Source organism: Haplochromis burtoni, unplaced genomic scaffold, assembly GCF_018398535.1.
Source record: "Haplochromis burtoni strain Fernald_Lab_line unplaced genomic scaffold, NCSU_Asbu1 Contig_979, whole genome shotgun sequence".
NCBI classification, from domain to species: domain Eukaryota; kingdom Metazoa; phylum Chordata; class Actinopteri; order Cichliformes; family Cichlidae; genus Haplochromis; species Haplochromis burtoni.
Window position 1 is genome coordinate 1,559 of NW_024583340.1, and position 22,770 is coordinate 24,328.

Consider the following 22,770-nt stretch of genomic DNA (forward strand, 5'->3'; position numbering starts at 1 on the left):
GTAAAATAGTCAGATGTCTATTCATATTAATGTACAGAATTCACCTGCTTGCTGCTACTACTGCACATTCACCCAATGTATATACACTATATATATATATATATAATGTTCTTCCTCTACCCCCCCCCAATTTTTGCACATGTCGAGGAGCGTGTCAGGCTACATTTCACTGTGTGTTATACTTGTATAACTATGCATGTGACAAATAAAGAACCTTGAACCTTGAACCATTAATGAACAGTCCTACATGTTTTCTTTTCTGGTGGTACAGAGCCTGCCTGTTGATGTTATCCCAGGAATGGAGTTTTAGGGCGGATGAGACATTGAAAAACTTGATTGCTAAGGTTACTGAAGGGGAAAATGGAAAGTGAGAGGGGAAATGAAAAGTTCATTTTTAATAAGCATGTGTTATACGCAGTTGACTGTGACCACCAATATCTTGAGATCCCTGGTCCCTAGGTCCTTTATCATGTACCTAACACACACCCTTCCCTGGGTCTTTAATGTTTGCAGACATACAGAAATCCTGAAGTGCATGCTCCATATGCCAGAAAACATGTCCTCCAAGGAAGTCAGACTAAAACCTCCTGTAGTCACTGCCAGTTATCTACACTCATTTCTAAAAGACCAGGGAACCAACCCGTGGCTGCCCTTCCTGCTGTTTGCATACAGAGAAGTTCCCCTACCTTTAACGGAGTTCTCCCCTTACAAGTTACTCTATGGCTGGGATGTACATGGGCCCTTGGATCTACACTCGAAGGGTTGGGAGTCTCCTTCCTTCACTTGGAGTGATAAAGTACTATGTACTCGAAATGAAGCACCATCTGGCAAGACATTGCAAGGAAGCTGGGGGAACATGTCCAAGGCTTATATAACCCAGAAAACCTGGTATGGCCAGCAGGCAAGGCACTGTGATTTCCAGCACTGTCAAAAGGTTTTGTTATTCCTCCTTTCTGCTAACACTTCTGGCAAAATGCCAATGGCCGTACACTGAAGGCTCAACAAAATGAACAGGTCCGTTTTAAACTCTAGCATCTGGCTTGTGTTGCCTTTAAGCCATTTTAAGATCCGTGGCAATGTGTCATGCAGGACGCATCTCCCTTCTGTGTGCAAGTGAATGAGTGAGTTTGTGTGTCTGTAAGGAGTATGTGGTGGCTACAGTGAACACTGAAGTTTGGTCAAAGCAAAAAATCTATGATGATTTTTTTTATAATCGAGTTGCAGCCCTAGTCAACACTGCAGTCTGCTCAAGTTACTGAGCAGTCTCAAACCAATGTTCCAAGTCCTTGGGAACACACAGGATGAGTTATCAAAAGCTGAAATACTAAGCATTGATTATCCAAGGTTTTAAAGGTTATCTTTACCTAAGCTGTTGCGAGATTTAAACAAATAAAAGTTACCGCCTTTTGGACGGGCTGAACTGCTATATGTATTTGACTGAGCTGGTGTGGAAATGTTTAGACATTCACAATTTACTGACATCAAAAGGATGATTTCTTTTGCTGAGATGCTGAACCACATCAATGTCAAAGGCCTGATCCAATGTCCAAGGAACACAGAGCTTTGCTTACAAGCTCTGTAAGCTCTGTAAAAGAGAACCACCAGACTAAAAAGATCCAAAAGATATTAATTAAGAGTTGTTAATTCTCTTGCATTTTGACGTCACAAAAAAGATGTACACAAATATTGGAATTACCCTAAAACTGGCAGAAATGATGAGACAAGCCATACCTGATGAGACAAGTAAAGGCTGTACACTTCCGGTATGATGGCGCCTGTGTTTGGCTTTGCCGCTGCCGGGTGCAGTTTGTCACGCTCTTTCGTCGTGCTGTTTTTCTCTGCTCTGCTGTTTTCTATTTGTATCAATGATGTACTGGCTGCCTTGGTTTATGATCGTTTGACGCTGTTATCCATCCGATCTTCAATGATGGCTCAAGATGTCTTATCCTCCTCCTCCTTTGGCACTTTCCATCCCCCGCACTCCTTTGGCACTTTCCATCCTCTGCCAGTGGCTGGATCCTCCGCCAGTGGCTGGATCCTCCGCCAGTGGCTAGATCCTCGGCCAGCGTCCTCAGCGTTCCCCGCAGACCACGGAGAAGGAGAGGAAGAAGAGCAGGTATCCAGGTGAAGCTTAGGCTTTTCTGGCGGCGGGGTCTGACTAGAAAGCGATGTCGAGCGTGCTTTGTTACCTATGCTCAGAACAGCTCCATGGAGAGGAATTTGTTTTCCACGTCCCTGCTTGGATATGCAGGGCCCGGCTCTCCGAGACCGTGCTGCCTCAGAAGGGTTCATCCAGACTCTCCTGCTGACTGGCTTTTCATCCCCTCGGCGAGTGGAATCTACGAGCGTGAAGGCTCAAACCCCGAGTATTTACGTCCTTTAACTCGAGCCTCTGCCAAAAATGATGCTTCCACCCCGCTGACATGGCGCTTTTTAATGCCCGATCATTGACTAATAAATCGTTCGTGCTTAACGATTCTATATCTTCTAAAAAACTGGACTTCTTATTTCTGACTGAGACCTGGCAGCGGGACTTGGACTATTCGTCTCTCATTGAAATGTGCCCGAACGGCTATTCTGTCATCAGCCAGCCTCGGGGATCTGGTCGTGGAGGAGGTCTCGCGGTGGCATTTCAGGGCCGTTTCAACTGCCATTCAGTGAAAGTTGGACACTTTCTTTCCTTTGAATTACAGCTTATTAAAATCAGAAGTAAGGATCCTTTTTATTGTGCTGTGGTGTATCGTCCACCCGGCCCAAATAGCTTGTTTTTATCGGAGTTTAGCGACTTCCTGTCCTCTACTATGAGGTTGTCCAGACTGCTTTTAGCTGGGGATTTTAACATACATGTTGATGATGACTCCGACCTCTTTGCCAGAGGTTTTATCAACATTATGGATTCTTTTCATTTTACCCAGCATGTGTCCGGCCCCACACATAACAAAGGACACACACTGGACCTTGTTTTTACTTTGGGTTTGAATATTGATTCTATTTGTTCTGAGGACATTTTTTTTTTATCTCTGATCATCACTGTATTCTTTTTAACATGTATTTTCATGAGCCTTTGTTTCCTGTTCACCGGACAATTATCTCGCGCATCATAAATTCCTCCACAGCGGAGAATTTCTCGGATGCTTTTAATTTAACAATATCCCCGCAAAATGGCGTTGATTTCTTAACAGATCTATTTAATAACCATTGTTTTTCGATTTTAGATGAAATCTGTCCGGTTAAAATGAGACCAGTTTCTGTTTCCAAGGCCTTACCCTGGCTAAATGACAACATCTGATCCATAAATCATGATTGTCGTAAAGCTGAGCGCTTATGGAGGAAAACTCATTTAAATGTTCATCTCCTTTACTTAAAGGATCTTTTAGCCTCTTTTAACAATGCAATTAGAGATGCGAGGGCTGCTTATTTTTCTCATCTGGTTGCAAAGAGCAGAGGTAATCCTAAGGTATTATTTGACACTATTACTGATATTATTACTCCTGCTCCACCTGCTGCCAATATTTCTTCTAATGAAGACTGCGAAACATTTCTTTCTTTCTTTCTAGAAAAAATTAGTAATGTAAGGAAAAAATTGTCCCCATCAGCATCTGCATTGTCAGTTCCTACGCCAGCTCGGCCTGTCGTTTTAGAAAGCTTTTTACCCGTCTCACTATCAGAGCTGGAAAAAATAGTTAATGCAACAAAAGCATCCTCCTGTTCACTCGACATTTTACCCGCATCGTTATTCAAAAATGTCTTCCACTCTATTGGTCCCTGTGTGCTCACCATAATTAACACCTCACTGGGATCTGGTAAAGTCCCTGCTTATTTTAAAACTGCTGTTATACACCCCCTGTTAAAAAAGCCTATGCTGGACCCATCTCTCACTAGCAATTACAGACCAATCTCAAAAATACCGTTAATTGCTAAGATATTAGAGAAGGTTGTGGCTAAGCAGCTTACAGCAGTTTTAGACAAACATAATATCTTTGACAAATTTCAGTCTGGCTTTCGTAGAGCTCATTCTACTGAAACAGCTCTTCTTAGAGTTTCCAATGACATTCTGATGCAAAACAATGCAGGAAAGTGTTCTGTACTCCTAATGTTGGACCTCACGTCAGCCTGTGACACCGTTGACCATTATATTTTGCTTGAAAGGCTGAAATACTGGGTTGGTATATCTGGGTCTGCCTTAAAGTGGTTCTCCTCGTATCTCTATGAACAATACTTTTCTGTGGCGGTTTCTAAGTATAGGTCATCTTCCACGTCCCTGTCCTATGGTGTGCCACAAGGTTCTGTGCTGGGGCCCTTATTGTTTTTAATATATCTGCTTCCTCTCCAGTATATTTTAAGCCCCTTTGAGGACATTTGCTACCACTGCTACACAGACGACATCCAGCTATATATATCTTTTAAACCTGAAGATGTTTCTAAGCTGCAGATTCTAAATGTGTGCTTAGAAACCATCAAAGGTTGAATGGCTGACAACTTCCTCCAACTTAATGAAAAAAAGACTGAAGTCCTTGTATGTGCTCCAGACAGACATGTACCTAACATAATGAATGCTCTTGGTCCTCTTTCAACATTTGTGAAATCGTCTATCAGGAACCTAGGGGTAACCTTTGATTCTGCTCTTACCCTGGATGTCCACGTCAAATCTCTGGTTCAGTCCTGCTTCTATCATTTAAGAAACATTTCTAAATTGAGCCCCATAGTATCTCATACTGAACTGGAGATTGTTATTCATGCATTCATTTCATCACGATTGGACTACTGTAATTCACTGTTTACATGTCTAAACAAAAACTCCCTGGAGCGTCTGCAGATTGTCCAAAATGCTGCAGCAAGGCTTCTGACAAAAACATCGAAATACTCTCATGTAACACCGTTGCTTATACAGCTGCACTGGCTCCCCGTTGAATTCAGAGTCCATTTTAAGATTCTGGTTCTGACATTTAAGGCTCTTCAAGAACAAGCACCAGCGTACATCATTGAACTTTTACAGCCCTATGCCCCTAGTAGGTCCCTGAGGTCTTGTGATCAGGGCCTACTTGTTATTCAGTATACAAGACTGAAAACCAAGGGTGATAGAGCTTTTGCTACTGTGGCCGCCAGACTGTGGAATTCTCTTCCTCAGAACTTAAGATCTGCAGACTCAGTGATTACTTTTAAAAAACAGCTAAAAACACATCTTTTTAAAATTGCATTTTGTTAACTTTTGACTGTTTTTGTTTTATACCTTGTGAAGCACTTTGTGATCTTTTATCTAGAAATGTGCTATATAAATAAAATTTTACTTACTTACTTACTTACCTTTCTTTGGAGTCAAGAATGTTAGGCCCTGACATGTTAGAAATTTCCACAGGTGCTTGTGTTACATAAATGTGCTATTGGGCCTGTGCACTAGAACATTTCCCTAAATTGTAAAACTAAATTAGTCACCAGTGAAATGAATGATGAGTCACACATCACTAAGCTTGGTTTAGAACTGGTAAAATGGTAATGCAGAGAACAAAAACAGGCACAGTTGATAATGTAGTGTACATAGACAGAGACAAAGAAAGATACAAACAAAAATGAGTGGTAATTCCAGTACTTGTAGTTCCCCATTAAACTATGCATGTACTCTATACAAGGTTTAAGCAGTGTGCCACTCAGTCTATGTTAAATTCCATCTTACATTGTAAAAAAAAGGGTCATTGTTGCCCCAAAGGGAGGGAGTATGTAATCAGTTTGGTTTATTTGTTTGTCTGTCTATCTTTTTGTTAGCATTTTAGTGTCCACAGTTATCGTTTTCAAATTTAATCTGATGGTAGTATTTGTTAAAAAAAAAAAAAGTCAAGAAAACATATCAAGTGATATATGGTTTTCTTAGATCATTAGTGCTGCTGTCATCAGCAGAATAACATGCCCCCCCCAAAGGTGTGTGTCCCGGCGTAAAAGTAATGCAGCATTTCAGAAAAGGAACATCAACCAACAGTAAAATATAGGGGTCATAGTGTGATGGTCTGGGGCTGCTTTGTTTCTCAGTTTCCCATTATGAATATACAGTATGGGTAAGGTGCACATATGCCATTTTTAAAATGTCTGCCTTTTTATTAGGTATGCCTGTTTTCACTTTACAGCAACAAACTGTAGCAACAAGGTTTTTAGTGCCACCAATAGCCCCAGACCTAGTCTGCCAGTAGCAACAATCCCACCACGATTTCTCCAGAAAGTTTTCTTGTACTCTTTTATTTTACAGAAGGTAATTTCTGCCTCAACGGATCCCTTAATCAAAACATGAAAAAACGATGTAGCCTGGCCTGCTTATAACAACAATATATGAGCCAAAAATGTAAATTAATTAACACTTGAAAGACTCACCAGGCTCAAGGCACCAGGGCTTCTCCTCCTCAAAGGACAGCTCTGGAGGGCTATTTTCCAAGGACCTGCATGAGCAACAAAATGTAACTGAATCACAGCACCCCAACTAAACTCTAATGACATACAGACAGAAAACTGTTGAAGGCAAACCAACTGGACATAGTAGTGGTGGACAAGCAGAGGAAGAAGGCCGTAATAATAGATGTAGCTAAATAAAGTGATAGCTACATCAGGAAGAACAATGTGAAGAAGAACGTGAGAAGCTGGAGAAATACTAAGGACGGAGAGAGGAGCTGGAGAAGCAAGGTCAAAGGTGAAGACAAGTCTTGAGCAACTGCTCTGTCTAGCAGTAGCTGATGTTTTGTCCTTCTGGTGTTTTGCCAATTCCTCTGGGTTTGCCAAAAACCCAGAGGAATGATTCCAATACACTGCTGAATCTATGTCATGAAGAATGACTGCTGTTCTAAAGGCAAAAATTGCTAAACATTTTTGTTAAAAGTCTTGAGTTACAGCTGAAAATCTGCATTCAATCAATTTTATCTTTTTGAATGTTTCATTCACTGTGGTGGTGAATAGAGGCGAAACTACAAAAATTATGTCTGACCAACTACCTATGGAACTAACAATATACCATGTGTGTGAAGACCAATACCTGCTTGCTACAGTGATGCAGACAGGAGTCTGACTCAGGCACAGACTGGATGAAGGAATGTGATAGTTGCCCTCTGGTCCTTCCATTGCCCCTTGATGTTGTTCTAACACAGGGCTGCAAAAAGGGTTGGAGGATCTGCAAAGATGACATTTGATTTGTCAAAACAACCTTTGACTACATTAGCTAGTTTGTCTAATGGTTAACTATAAGAGGGAATCTTATGCAAAAGCCCTTTCTAACCCTTTTTCTGTCAGAGGTTTGCTCCTGTCAAAGGGGTGTATTTCTCTCAAAAATTGTTCAAGATGTCTTATTATGTTGGTTAGGTTTGTCAGACCAAGGAAAGTTTAGATACAGTCGGAGAAATAATTATTCGAGCTACTTTGTAAGTTTATTCATTTCCAAAACAATGAATAGTCTCTAATTGCATAGAGACAGAATTCAACCAAAAAAACAACCCAGAAAAAACAAGAGTTAAAACCCCCTCAAAAGTTATTATAAACAGATTTGCATGTCATTGAGTGAAATTAGGTTTTGCTCCAAAAGATCAAATACTTGTTTTAGTACTTGGTCAAGAATACTAACTTTCTTGGCATAATTTCTTATTATCAGGTTTTCATATCTCTCAGGTGGGATTTTGGTCTTTTAGGTTTCTTGGTTGCCTGGTTGGCAACTTCAAGTTTCAGCTCGCTATAGTAATGAGGTCAGGAGACTGATAAGGCCAGGGTGGCTGTAGCTCAGGTGGCAGAGCAGGTCAGCCAGAAGATCGGTGGTTTGATCCCAGGTTGCCTCCTGGCTGCATGCCAAATATCCTTGGGCAAGATACTAACCCCATGTTTGCCTACTGGTGGTGGCCAGAGGGCCCGCTGGCGCCGGTGTCCGGCAGCCTCACCTCTGTCAGTGCGCCCCAGGGCAGCTGTGGCTACAATGTAGCTTGCCAGTGTGTGAATGGGTAAATGTAGTGTAAAGCGCTTTGGGGTCCTTAGGGACTAGAAAAGCACTATACAAATGCAGGCCATTTACTTCACAACCTTCTTCTATAGCCACAAGTCCCATACACCAGCGGTCCCCAACCCTCGGGCCACAGACCGGTACAGGTCTGTGAGTGGTCTGGTACCGGGCTACGAGAGTTGATGCTTGGGTGTCAAATTTATGGTTTTCAGGGTTTTTATTGTTAACTTTTCCCGTGTTGTAGTTGTGTGTCTTATTGTGAAAGAAATATTTACACATTACCATAGCGACCAGAGAGCATTAAGGGGCAGTGAGGAGGACACAACTACACAGTGAATTTGTGTTTATTACTATATTTACAAAATACCACAGTTTTTGTCTTGGTCGTATCATTTTACCTTAAAGGCCGGTCCATGAAAATATTATCTGACATTAAACCGGTCCGTGGTGCAAGAAAGGTTGGGGACCGCTGCCATACACGGCCCATCTTTAGTGATTTGGTTGAGGGAAGGAGGTTCTCATCCAACATTTTACTTTCTATAGTAAAAAGAAACATGGTCCGGTCCTTTTCCCTGTCAATGTAGTGAAGTCATCCTCTACCCTTAGACAAACTGCCCCAAAGCATAATGTTTCCACTTCTTACTTGACTGTGGGACTGGTGTTATTTGGGTCATACTCAGCATTTCTCTTCCTCCAAACACAGTGGTTTGAGTCGATGCCAAAGTACTCAATTTTGGTTTCAGTGGAAGGCAGATGCCAACATTTGAAAGTATATGTACATCAATCGCACAATCACACAATACTTTTTCAGTTTTAGCCTCCTCTTTGGGTTAAATCTTCATCAGAAGTATCAGCTCTATCTCCTGCCTCCAGTACATCTGGATACACAGAATATCTAATCTAATTCTTACTGCAGCTAAAAGGCTATTATCATTCAGCCATTACTTTTGGCAGTTTCTAACCATCAGATTTGCCTTAACCTGTAGACATCATTGGTAAAAGATCTGAAACCACAGAGAAAACAAAAGAAGAGTTTCATATATACTCCCTGTTATGGAAAATTCTAGTTTATCCTCACATTTAGATTTATGTGAGGATAAATCTAAATCCTCACAGTACACAGTAAATTAGTTTATGATTTTTGTATAACCTTTGCCTGCTTAAGATGAAGCAAGTGTGTGTCAGTATGACCTCGTAAAGAACTGCTTAGCTAGGCCTAATGATGTTTCACTATGTTATCTGCTAACTGTTAGGGTGTAGAAGGACGAAACTCCCAAGATGACAGGTGCCAGGAGCTTCCTGGGAAAAGATAGTGGAAGATGCTCTGCCCAGCCACTGCCCATGGGACAGAAGCCTGTTGTAACTAAAAGATACAGAAAGTTGTGTGTGGGGAGGGGGTATAAAAGAGGAGCTGAGACACCCCAAGGGTAGAGCTGGCACGACTGTGAACTGTGATGTTTGATGTGTGTGTTGGCTCTTCTGCGCAGTAATAAATAGCTTGACCACAGCTCTTTCTGTGTTGCAGACTTTATTTACAAAATTCCATGACAAGTTTGGCATCACAAACAGGATGCTCCGAGTGTGGGAACTCCAAAGACGGCTGATCACCCCAAGGCAAAAAGTCAATCCTCGGTCCCACTAAAGCTTCAAAAAGGGGGAGTTGTGAGGCGAGTCCTCAGCAACACACCGAGATCATCCAAAAGAACTAGGGGAGAATCTGCACTGGTGAGCTGTGTCCAACCTATGTCATATATGGATGTATAAGTCACTTGGGTTCTCTGTTTGGTCAGGCCAAAGGGTGGGTGAGTCATGGCGCACCTCCGTGATATTTCACGGAGAAGTTCTGGGCTTAAGTACAGAGCAATTTCCTGAGGTCTCAGCTACACACAGGATCTAATGGCCCCTGGGGCAGTGGCTCATGGGAGGTTGGCCGAGTAGCTTAGAGTCTGCAGAAAAAAACCCTAGGCGCCGGGGGACTGGCGTTAGGCGGCAGTATTTTAGCATGTTTGGTCTGTAGAAGGCAAAAGGCTTTGCTAAGGACACTTACCGAATAACATGGGATGACAGTCAGCACGGCCGAATTAAGGGCTGGGGCGTGGACTGTCACGCACGCTCAACCGGGTGACCAAAGTGAGAACTCAGTCTTTGACTCAATGGTAAAAAATGTAGAAAGAAAGCATGAAATATGTTGTGAGAAAGAAAAAGAAATGTTGAAAAGAAAGTCAGTTGATGTGGATTGAATGAATGATGAAAGAGAGGTGTTTGAAAGTATGGGTGGAGAGAAGAGAAAGCAGTTTTGGAAGGAAAAAAAAGTGGAAGAAAAAAATGTGAAAAAGGAGGAGAGAGGGAGAACCAGAACCAGAACCAGCAGCAGTGGTGGCTGCAAGCAGACTAAGAGGAGCAGGGCAGGACCCCAGGGGACGCTTCAGGCCGTGGTTTTCCCAAGACGCCAGAACAGGGAAGTGACGCAAAAACACAAACCTACATATATACACACACTGATACAGTGAGGAGTGATACAAGAGCCACACACAAACACAGACGCACACACATGCTGACGCAATGAAGAAAGCTTCGCTAACAAGTGCTACGGAAAAAAAGTGCTCCACACACACACATACACAAACACAGAGACTGCTGCAAGAAGCCACTTAGAACACATTTCATGCCATCCAAAGGGCAAATATGTGCATTTAACAAACAAAGCCTATAAATCTCTGCCTATGTATACAATGTCTGTGTGTGGTGAGAAGGTGGAATTTCTTGTAGACTACGGAGCCACTCTGTGTTACACTCTCACCCTGAAATTCCAGCCAACATTAGAAGGTACACCCACACTGTCTCTGCAACAGGCCATGTTCAAAGAGATAATTTCACCATTCCCCTGTCCTGAATTGACGGACAGGGCCAAAAGTTAAAAGTTTTGTCAGACTCATGTCCAGTAAATTTACTTAATGTGTAAATTAAACATAAATTTGATCTCCTGCCATGATGGCATTACAATCACACAGTCAGAATGTGACCATGCAATGGTGAAATACAGCCCTGTGACCCCTGCCTTCGTGTATGAATGGAAGCTGGGGGCAGGGCTGCTCACTGAAAGTTTTTTTTTTGGGGTTTTTTTTTTTTACAAAAAGCACGTGACTGCATGCCTCCAGATGCCATTTTTGGCCGCTGATGGCCTGCACTGCACTTTTCACTGTGCTTCGCAGAGCCCTGATGAGAGACATGAGGAGGAGTGGTAAAGAGTTGAACATGATAAACTAACAATGAAATGCTTATTTTAGAGCTTTACATTTGCTGCACTTGCGATTTCCCTCACTAAAGAACAAAAGGTTATTTATAATGGATGCATCCACCCCACACATCTTCCTTGCTAGGTCTGCTGACTACAGGTGGGAAGACCTGGGCAGATTTGTGCACAATTGTAAAAGAGCTTGTGATTGGCAAGTCAGGGAGGACCCAAAAGTGTTGTTCACCCTAAAAAATGATTGCTTATAAAACAGTTATGCTGTCTATTGTTATACTGTTCACTGTTTGCTCATTTGAACTGTTTGATCCCACTGTTGATCAGAGGTGCCTGACGGCCTGTGGGCCAAGTCTAAATACGATGTGGGACTGATTAAAGATTGCAAACCAGCTGTTATCATCTTGTCCTGTAAACTTAGTGGGTTATGAATTGATATGTAAATTAGTTGATTGTTATTAGATCAGGGAACGATCATTTAATTATAACACAAGTGAGCAGAATGTTGCAAATGAGTGGACACTAACAGACTGAGTTTCCGGTTTCTGATGTATGTGAAGCTTGCACATAGACATACACACACACCTGATTATATGGGAACAAACTTGCTTTGTCAAGTGAAATACATGACATCATCTCACATATTTTTATTTTAAATGCTAAATAAAATGATTGGGTTTATGATTAGTGCAACAGTACAGACCTGAGGAAGAAACTCACATTCCAGGGATGAAACATTGCAATGAGGTGTTTAGGAAGCATCTGACAGTAAACATTAGTGTTGTGTGAACTGTGCAGCTGCTAACAAAAATTTATCTGGTGGAACTATGCCAGTTGACCCCAGACTCTCCAGAACTGTGTGACATCTCAGAGCACTTGTGGGCAACCAGTGGATATGATGCGGGGGAAATGAACGGGGTAGTGAGTCTTAAGTCTGAGTTCAGACCAAGTAAGCATAAACAACAAATAAAGCCAGAAACAGTGAATGCACTACTGCATCTCATGGCACCTGAAGTTCTAATCCTCACACCATATTGTTCCACCAGAAAAACACATTTTTTCTGTGATTTATCTGGCTGACGTTTTTGTTTTGTTTTAGTGTTAGGCTGATCCTATAAGTCAGTTTGGGTCTGTTTTCTCTTTCTAAGAGAATGACAGCCTTATGCTTGGACATGTCCTAAAACTAGACCTAATGTTTTAGGGGTTTTTTTGTAACAGTGCACTTAAATAAAACCTGTCAGGTGTCACCCCTCCAGGGCATGATATTTTGTGTGCTGATGATTTAACAATCAGCTCTCTTTTCAGCAGGCCTGCAAGATTGATATGAAAGCGCTATGAAATATTCTTACTGGAAACATTTGCAAAGTGTGATTCTTCAGATTACAATGGGCTTTGGAGAAATTCACTCGTCTGGGACACGTGATCTCACGCGACAGTAAGTCCCTCTGTGTAAAAAGGTTGTAGCGATTCAATCCATTCCAAAATCATAAAGAATTGTTTTTTCTTTTTTTGATATGACATCGTATTGCTATTAGTGGATACTCAAATATGTGCGCGAGAGGCTCCACTCTCAGCAATGACAAATATGAAGAGACTGACTGGACTGTGACAGACTGATAATGTAAATAAAGCTTTGGCTGACTTGAAACTGAGATTAAAGACTGCACCAAGTTTAGGATTAGTAAATGCTATTAAACAATTCACCAAAACAGTTAGAAAAGGGTGGATGTTTGTGCGTTGTTTGGTTTTGTTTTCACAGGAGCGGGCAGCGAACAGAGATGGGAAGACTATCTAGGTTCACATAAGCTTGTGGGCCGTGCAGACTCAACCCTTAACTGCCACTTTCAGTGTAACTGATTCTTGTAGAGAAATCTATGTATTTACTAGCTTTGTTGTTTATGATGCCATAATGTATTGTTGGAAAATGCCAAATGTCACAGTTGAAGAATGCACTGTGTTAAACCCAGAATAACTTATTTCACAGGAGCTGATGGCTAACCACATGATTTTGTTGCAGCTATTTCTAGAATCTATTTGTCCAGATCTGATCTACAGGATGCATAACTGGCTAATGTTGTTTTTTTCCTGAAGGTCTTTGTAGAGGATTTGGCATCACACAGACAGTAAAAATAAAGCAGGATGTGAAGTAATCACAGAACATCTTAGCGTTGGGCTAATTATTATATCAGTATTTATCTCAAGTTGCTGAGCTCATAACATTGAAACAAGTGAGTGACATTACTTATGACCAGTCACTATACCTAATTCTAAATACACACGGGATGATCCATGATTTAGGCATATTATGGGAACAATGACTTTTTTTACTGATTCAGGAAAATCCATTGCACATGACAAACTTGTGGCTGCAGTGCTGGATGCCTTATTACTCCTCTGACCTACAGTTGTTTGTAAATGTGAAGTTTATATTAACTCAAGATTCTGTTTTCTAGGCAATTACAGAGCAGATGCGGTGGTAAAACCAGTAGTTAAGCAGAATTAACATGAAAACCATGCTAATTTCATTTCCTAGCACAGGTTTAAAACTATTTCGTGATATTTCTATGATTTTCAATTATTTTTTTCTATGATTTGTATGACTAACAATTCATGTACAGGTATTAAAACTCTACAGGTGGTACAGATTAGTGATGGTAAATTCTATTCTTTTTACTGAATCGGGTTTGAATGAGTCACTCACCAAAGTGAATCGGGTTTTTGAGTCATTTGAGTCACTGAGTCAGTTGAAAAGAGAGTGCAAAAAATGTACATTTTCACTCAAACTTAATTTGTTTTCATGTAAATACTGCTAAGATGAGTGACTGAAAAAGAAAAACAACTATTTTTGCTCTCAAAAAAGAGCAAAAAAAAAAAAAAAAGATTTCTAAAGGGAACATTTATTTTTATTTTATTTTATTAGTATTTTCCTCAAATGTGTCAAATATATATTTTCTCATCTAAATGTCCACTGAGCTGTTTGCCAGGGGGCAGTAATGCTCCTTAACTCTGGTTGCCAACCAAGAGGAAGAAGAAGAAGCTGTGAGCCAGGAGGGAGGCGGTGAGTGAGCGTTGTCACTACCCGATCCGTACCAGAAACCCGATCGGCACCCCGCATGCGCAAATCTTACGTCACTTCCTCTCTTTGCCAACATTGCGACATTCAATATATTTGAATGATACGGTTAAATCTTTGACTTTAGTTAAAAAGAAAAAGGCTGCTTTTTTGTTTCCTTTATGGAAGATTTTGATTTAGTGAGTTAATAATTTGTTAAATTATGTGACCCCATCTTTATATTTTATTTTCACTATGTATGAAAGTTGCTAATATGTAAGAAATGTCTATTCTCTGAATCTGTAATATATGGTGCATTTTGTTTGTATGTTTATATTACTAATAAAAAAATAAATAAAAATTTGAATGATACAGTTAGCGCCCAGTTAGCTCCTAGCATTTCTCAACAGCTCTGCCTCCTTTTCGACTGCCCGGGACATTTAAACAATGGATAATCCGTATACAAAGAAATTCATGCTTTTTTCCTCAACAGAGAGTGTCCCCCGATTGAGCAACAGCGCCGTAAAATAATTCAATTCAATTCAATTCAATTTTATTTATATAGCGCCAAATCACAACAAAAGTCGCCTCAAGGTGCTTCATAGATACAGAGAAAAACCCAACAATCATATGACCCCCTATGAGCAAGCACTTTGGCGACAGTGGGAAGGAAAAACTCCCTTTTAACAGGAAGAAACCTCCGGCAGAACCAGGCTCAGGGAGGGGCGGCCATCTGCTGCGACCGGTTGGGGTGAGAGAAGGAAGACAGGATAAAGACATGCTGTGGAAGAGAGACAGAGGTTAATAACAGATATGATTCAATGCAGAGAGGTCTGTTAATACATAGTGAGTGAGAAAGGTGACTGGAAAGGAAAAACTCAATGCATCATGGGAATCCCCCGGCAGCCTACTCTATTGCAGCATAACTAAGGGAGGATTCAGGGTCACCTGGTCCAGCCCTAACTATATGCTTTAGCAAAAAGGAAAGTTTTAAGCCTAATCTTAAAAGTAGAGATAGTGTCTGTCTCCCGAATCCAAACTGGAAGCTGGTTCCACAGAAGAGGGGCCTGAAAACTGAAGGCTCTCCCTCCCATTCTACTTTTAAATACTCTAGGAACAACAAGTAGGCCTGCAGAGCGAGAGCGAAGTGCTCTAATAGGGTGATATGGTACTACAAGGTCATTAAGATAAGATGGGGCCTGATTATTTAAGACCTTGTATGTGAGGAGCAGGATTTTGAATTCAATTCTGGATTTAACAGGAAGCCAATGAAGGGAAGCCAAAACAGGAGAAATATGCTCTCTCTTTCTAGTCCCTGTCAGGACTCTTGCTGCAGCATTTTGGATTAGCTGAAGGCTTTTCAGTGAGTTTTTTGGACATCCTGATAATAATGAATTACAGTAGTCCAGCCTGGAAGTAATAAATGCATGAACTAGTTTTTCAGCGTCACTCTGAGACAGGATATTTCTAAATATCCTTTCTTTTGCGGCTCATTCAGTGAATTTTGGTCTGATCGTGGTGAAACTTGGTGTGTGGAGTCAGTGATAGCTCTGGAAGCTAACCAGCCTATCTTTAGCGGTTACATGAAGTCTGGAGAATTTCCGGTTCGGTTTTGTTTGTTTAGCGGTCTTCTGCGCATTTACGTAACTGCTCGTTTAATCATGGCTTGTTTTCGATGTGTTTGGTGGTTGTAGAAATGGTTTATATGACATTTTAGCTGAGATTCAGAGGTTTCTGTGGATACCACACATGTCTGGACTTATATTTCTCACCCCGTGTTATAACCGATTAAACATGACAGTGTTGCCAACTCCTCAGTAAGGAAAATTGCTATTGGTTGTCCTAAAAGTCGCTAGAAGTCGCTAAATGACGTCATCGCCTAATTTGCATAATTGGTCATGCTAATGTAATTGTAACCTATGTTGTTGGAGAGAGAAATAACATCGTGGAAGAGACATAAAGTGAGTAAAAAACGTCCTAAATGCATTTAGTGTTTATTTAGAACTACACATTAAATTTCTTTTAGCAATTATTGTTTTTTTTTAATGTCACAATTCCAACCCTGCTCCGAAATAGGCACTCTGGTGGAGTTACTATATGTGTGTGTGTTTATAAGTAGTTTTAAACCTTGTGATCCACAAAACAGCATAAGAGTAAAAGAAGAACTGACTACGTTACAGTCAGTGCGGGAGCAGTGGCTTCGCTCATGCGCGATTCATTTGCAGTTTGGACTCATAGGCGTGGACGTCTCCTGTCCTGATAGCAGCTGGGGGAGGACTATCCTCCACCTGTGAGCGCTTTAGCACGGGCGAGGTGCCCACGGCAGCACCCGCTGCTTGTTGAGAGTAGGAGCGATACGCACTTTCACGTCAAAAAGTCGTCATAAATAAGTCTCCAATAACACCAGAAAAAGTCGCCAGATTTGTCGCTGGTCGCTTTTTAGAAAAAAAGTCGCTAAGGGGGTCTGAAAACTCGCTAAATACAGCGACAAAGTCGTTAAGTTGGCAACACTGACGTGATCTCCTTTTTGCCCCCGGTACCGGGGGCGTGGGGCTTAAGTGGTTAAAGAATAAAAACAGCCCACATGGCGAGTAGAAAGATTTTGTTTATACATGTATTAGAGCAATCTTAATCTTACTGACCACTCAAGGCATTTTACAGTTGTCCCATTTGTCCATGTATACAGTGTTTTACACTTTAAGCACTTTATCTACTTCAAATCCATGAAACATGTAAAGCTCACTTGCTGAAAATAAGGTAAAACACAAGTCATGTAGTTTCTCAGATACAGCTGAGTATCCAAGATGTCTATAGCATGCACAGCATAACAGTAGGTTTTCATTTTTTTTAAAAGCACACAATCTTGACTCAAAATCTGAGACACAGCCTTGTCAAAGGCTGGTTAATCTACAGTTTTAGAGCAGCATCAAAACTGACTTAAAAATGCAGATTAACCAGAAATTTCCAGGATATTTTCTGGGAATATTTGTTCATATCCAGCTAGATAAATATTTATGTGTGTGTGTGTGTGTGTGTGTGTGTGTGTGTGTGTGTGTGTGTGTGTGAGATGTGATACTCACTTGTGGCTACTACAAAATTTGGACTGAGTTGGCAACTGCCGTGAGGGAACGATGTCGTACTCATCACTGACTTGCTCGTCATTACAGAAGGGCTGCACAGACACACAAAAGAGAAAATGGATGTGGTATCTGTGATGTGGCAATCAGAAATAAATCAAAATATCTTTCATGTAGAAGAACCCATCCTTAATGATGAAAAAAAAAAAAACCTTTTGTAAAAATATTGGCAGCTGTCATTGCAAGTAGATACATTTATGGTATAAATTTGAAAATCCAAGGGGACTTCCTTCTTGAGTTATATCATTCCCAAAATAGACCCTGATTCAAAATCCTCATAGATTTTTAGTAGATTCACCTGTAGCATAAATATCAAAATCATGCGTTGCTTACCCCATCAGCATTTTATTGCTATGGGGTAAAAACTGTTTTTTCAAATAATGTTTCCTACAGTCACTGAAAACGTGTTCTGAGAAAGATGAATTACTTTTTGAGAATTATTATTATTACTTGCAATAATGTAAAAGCAGTGCCCCCTAGGACAGAAGAAATCTTTAAAACCAGAGAATTCAAAGACATGTTCAGAAGCCTCTGCTGTCCCATTAATCTATTGATTTCTTCAGCATTACAAAAGTCGAATGTCAGTTGTCAGCATTTCCACTTTTACACAGGAAACAATAGTTCCTAATAGTTAATTAACTTTATTTTCAAAATTGAAACAAATACGGTTTTGATCAGGCTCCAGTGACGTCAAAGTGACAGACATCCAGAGACTCAAGCAGGAAGAGTTGGACAGCACCAGGCCCTAACATGATTCATGCCTACTGGCTAACTACATTCCACTTGGCAGTACAAATGAACCAGCTACCAATGGAATGGAATGGCTAACTGAAGGCTGGATAGTCCTGATCCCCAAGGATCCCCAGAAGGGAAGCTAAGATGAATGGGCACACAGTTTTAAACATGAAAGGGGCATAGAAAGGAAGAGGTAGAAACACCAGAGGGCCAAAACAACAGCTGAGAGGTGTTCCCACAGGCTGTTTGGAAAGCTGCAACCACCAAATACCTGCAGAGAGTAGGCAAGTCCCGAGGAGTCAGCTGAATGGGAAGAACAACATCTAAGGAATCAACACCTATGCCCTGCCAATTGTCAGATACCTTTCTGAGATAATAAGCTGGCCAAAGGAGGAGATAGAAGCCACTGACATCAAGACAAGAAAACTACTGACCATGCATGGAGGGTTTAACCCAAGTCCAGCAACCTGAAGCTATACACTAAGCAGAAGGAAGGAGCCCAATGACTAGTGACTACATCCATGAATCCACCAACGGCAGTCCAGGAAAAGTTTGTGTTTAATAAAAAGTAAACTGATCAGTGATCATGATGCTTGTTAAGCTTATGCTTATTACAAACTTTTGAGCAATCTTAGAGTATTCCCCATCTTAGTTAAGTGAGATAGAACGTCCAATGGAGGCTGTTAAGATAACATTTATTTTTGTAATGGTCAAAATTTTGATCTGACACTGGGTCTAAGAGAAATGTTAGAGAATCTCCAAAAATATTTAGATTTACCATTATAGTCCTCAAGAAAAGATTTAACCAAATGTTAGAGTAACCTAGGGCTGCAGCGACCTATTATTTTAGTAGAGTAATCTATCAATTATTCCATTGATTAACCAAGTAATTTTGCAAAAAGTACTTTTGTCTTGTTAACAAGTAATAATAAATATTAAAACGAGAAAAAACACTGGTCTTTTAGAATGAAACCTAACCCTAACCCATTGGTTTCCATTTTAGAAAGTGCAATGTTTTAAAGTTTAGCTGCATACAGTATCTGTCAAAAAACAACAACTAAATGCTGTGATTGTTTGTACGTACCATATTGAAATTTAAGCTTTTAAAGAAAACATTTTTTAAATGCAAAAATATATAAATAATCTAAAGTACAGTCAAAGTCAAATAAAATAATATACATACAATCTAAACTAAGGCATAAAAAATAATCTTTCTTCTTGGAAGGCTTTCTGACATGAGGAGGCAAGTGTTGTGCTGCCGAAAACAGACATTATGACGTTGTAGTATTAATTAATATTAATAATAATTCAGTGTCCAACCTTACAACCCTCAGGTCAGTGGAATGGCCCATGTAAATTTTTATTGGCTTGTGAAATAAACCTTTTATATTTGTATTTTTAAATATTAATGTAATTTAATAATACAGTATTTTATATGATTTACCTTTCGATCTAAAACATGTTATGAAAGCCTTGAAATTAATATGGCATTACCATATTATGGTCAGACTTTTTATTATACACCACTCCAAAATACACATATATTGAAGTTCTTTTTTTAGCTGCAAATTCAGTGACATGCTCACATTTACATAGTTTAACACAGCAGCACGCTACAGAGCCATGTAATCCTATTAAGGTCTCAAGGTGTACAGACTCAGGGAAGCTTGAAGTGAGGACCTAAATGCAAACACTGGGAGGCAGGAAGGAGTTAACTGGAGGTGAGCCGTTTATTAAGGCTGATTGTCGAATGGTACAAAAATAAAAAAACAAAACGGAATGGGGAACTAAAACAGAGAAACTAAACCGTGACATGCTAGCAACAGAGCCCATGGAACCTGAAGAAACCTGAGGGTAGATGAACAGATGCTTTGACAAAGGCCAGAGGAAAACAGTGACAATATATGCACTGAGGGGAGATCAGGGGAGTGGAAACACATGAGAACACAGCAGGAACAAATCAGACATAACCAGATAGGGGAAGCAAAACAGAAAACAATACAAATGCGACAAGAACTACCAAAAGATAACAGGAAGGAGCTCAAACACTGAGACTCAGACATAATCACTCGAGCCTGACACTAAGACGGGGCTAAACAAACATGGAAACACATAACAAACTGGGGAGGCAAAGGATAAAATACAGAGAAGAACATGGGAAGGGAGACAGAACACCGAGGTCTGACTGGGATGAGAGAGAGATGAAGTGACACAGATGTAGATAGAGAGAGAAAGAGACACTGAAGGGTAGGGCTGCCACGATTAGTCGACTAGTCACGATTACGTCGACTATCAAAATCGTCGACGACTGATTTAATAGTCGACGCGTCGTTTGAAGCTTTGTAAGATCACAAAAGACGCAGGAATAAGTAGCTAGAATTTAAGAGTGTAATAACGGACTGAAACAGAAGATGGCAGCAGTGCTATGTACAAGGATGCCAGCTGCCGTTAAACCCCGAAGAAGAAGCTGTGTCCCAGAATTCATAGCGCAGCCCAGCTTAGTTTCCAACAATGGCGGCAGCTAGTTAGTTTTAATATTACTCTTATTATTCTTTCTGGGTCACAAAATAAACGTTACATCATCTCCATCCATCCATTTGCTTCCGCTTCTCCTTTTCAGGGTCGCGGGGGGCGCTGGAGCCTATCCCAGCTGTCATAGGGCGAGAGGCGGGGTACACGCTGGACAGGTCGCCAGTCTGTCGCGAGAATGTAACTGTGTAAACCTCAAATATCTGCTCAGTTTATCAAGACACCACATATTTTCAAAGCGCTCCGACGTTTTCGGAGATGTCTGTTACCCACTAGCTCGATAGCTAGCCGGGGGCAAGGCTCACTAGAGCCGTGAGAACACCGGACTCCCTGCAAATCGTTTTCAAACCCACCGCGTCTTTCGCTACTCAGGTTAAACATATATAAGTCACTTAGATAACTTAAAAATGTTATTGTTTGGCTTTTTTTTAGTATTTTATTTGTTCCTGAGTAAATCGGTTTGGCTGAGATTAAAGTTATAGTTTTTACACAGCTGAATAAACGTCAAGCAGACAGCTGATTATCAGAAGTGTGAGATGCTCGAGAATATACTCCGGTGTCCTGTTATATTTTAGATAGCAAGGAGTTTATTAAACTTCACCGAAACAATCTGCAAATTTCATTAAAATTTAATAAACTATCATCTTGTCTTTATTTTTAGTTAGCACATACACTTAAAGCTGTAAGCTAATGATAGTTATATAAGAGCAGATGCATGCTGGTGCAATAAGCTGTACGTCTAATGGATGCATGATCTGATTAGTCGACTAATCGCAAAAATAATCGGTGACTAGTCGACTATCAAAATAATCGTTTGTGGCAGCCCTACTGAAGGGTAATAAACAAGGACAGAGGGTAAGACAAAAGGGGAAATGCTAAAGAAAACTAAAAAATCCAAACTAACATGAATCCCTGAGGTAAAACAATAATCAGAAACTCATAAACACATGGAAACTAAACTAAGAAAAATAAATCAGTCTTTAAGAATACAACAGTGATAATAAACAAGCTTCAAAAGTCCACACAAACAAAACATTGGGTCAAAGAACCATGACAAACCCATCCCACAGTTCTGGACACATCGAACCTCACAGGGCAGAATGAAGAGACTAAACAAAGTCACAGTTAGGATTCTTCCTCCCAGAATTGTGAGAGTTTATCCTTTCTTTTACTTAGTAAATTCAAAAAAATACAGTCCAGTACTGGCTTATCATTTTAAATATTTAAAAGACACGTAATCTTTACCTTGGAGCTCTCTGAATTTCCTGCCCCGTCCAACCTTTGATGTAACCTCACAAATTCCACAGATGGACAACTGAGTGGTCTTCTGTTCAAGTGACAAGGCACAGTGGGTCCCAGCTGGAGTTGGTGTTCCCCTCCAGTCTTGTGTGCATCTGTCAAATGGCTGTCTTTGGAGCACCAAGTCTCAGAGGAAATTTGGAATTCTGACAGCATGCCTGTAGAAGAAGAGGACATGTACGAGGAACTGGGGAGCGAAGAGTGGTGTGATTCAGGGGGGACAGGAGGAGGATGCTCGGGAGGAGGAGGTGGTGGTGGGTCCCTCTGGGGAGGAGGTGGGGCTGGAAGAGGCTTGTCTTGCTTCCTAGATATGCCTGGTGAAGACTAAAGGGGTAGAAAGATAAAGTTGTTCAATTAAATGAGACAACTAATTTGATACCTGGATTTACATTTTTTTAAATTCTTTTAATTAATCTGGTCGTCCATCCATTCTCTTCATGGGGAAACTGGAGCCTCTCCCAGCTACCATAGGGCAACAGGAAGGGTACACCCTGAACAGATCGCAGGGCCAACACAGAGAGACAGATAACTATTCACACTTTCAGGTGTGTGCTAACACAATGCCATAATCTTCCCAGGAGTAAAAATCTCCATAAATTTACCTCTGTAAAATGCTCAGAGAAAATACAGAAAACCCAAGAGCCAAATCTCAGACTCTACAGGACTCTGTTATTATTAGTTAAATGTTAAAGCTCAGTTTGCAAAAGACTGAACAAGTATGACTGTGCCTTGGATTAAAAGGGTTGCCAGAAAAAAAGCATTTTTCTACTTAAAAGAACATGGTTTAGCAGGGCTCGCAAAATTTTTTCCAGTC

General features: G+C 40.7%; 1 protein-coding gene across 2 annotated transcripts in view; it reads right to left on the reverse strand.

Annotated features, from left to right (window-relative positions):
* Window positions 1-735: 735 nt before the first annotated feature.
* LOC102306308 (E3 ubiquitin-protein ligase CBL-B) overlaps window positions 736-22,770 on the reverse strand; it is a 39,612-nt gene continuing 17,577 nt past the window's right edge. The window contains exons 3-6 of one of the 2 annotated variants that reach the window (XM_014330774.2): window positions 21,903-22,280; window positions 17,337-17,428; window positions 7,010-7,144; window positions 736-6,422 (exon numbers count right to left, since the gene is read on the reverse strand). In XM_014330774.2, the coding sequence (XP_014186260.2) occupies window positions 6,338-6,422; window positions 7,010-7,144; window positions 17,337-17,428; window positions 21,903-22,280 (690 nt within the window). In that variant the 3' untranslated portion in view covers window positions 736-6,337. The other variant, XM_042216240.1, reaches the window with a different exon arrangement.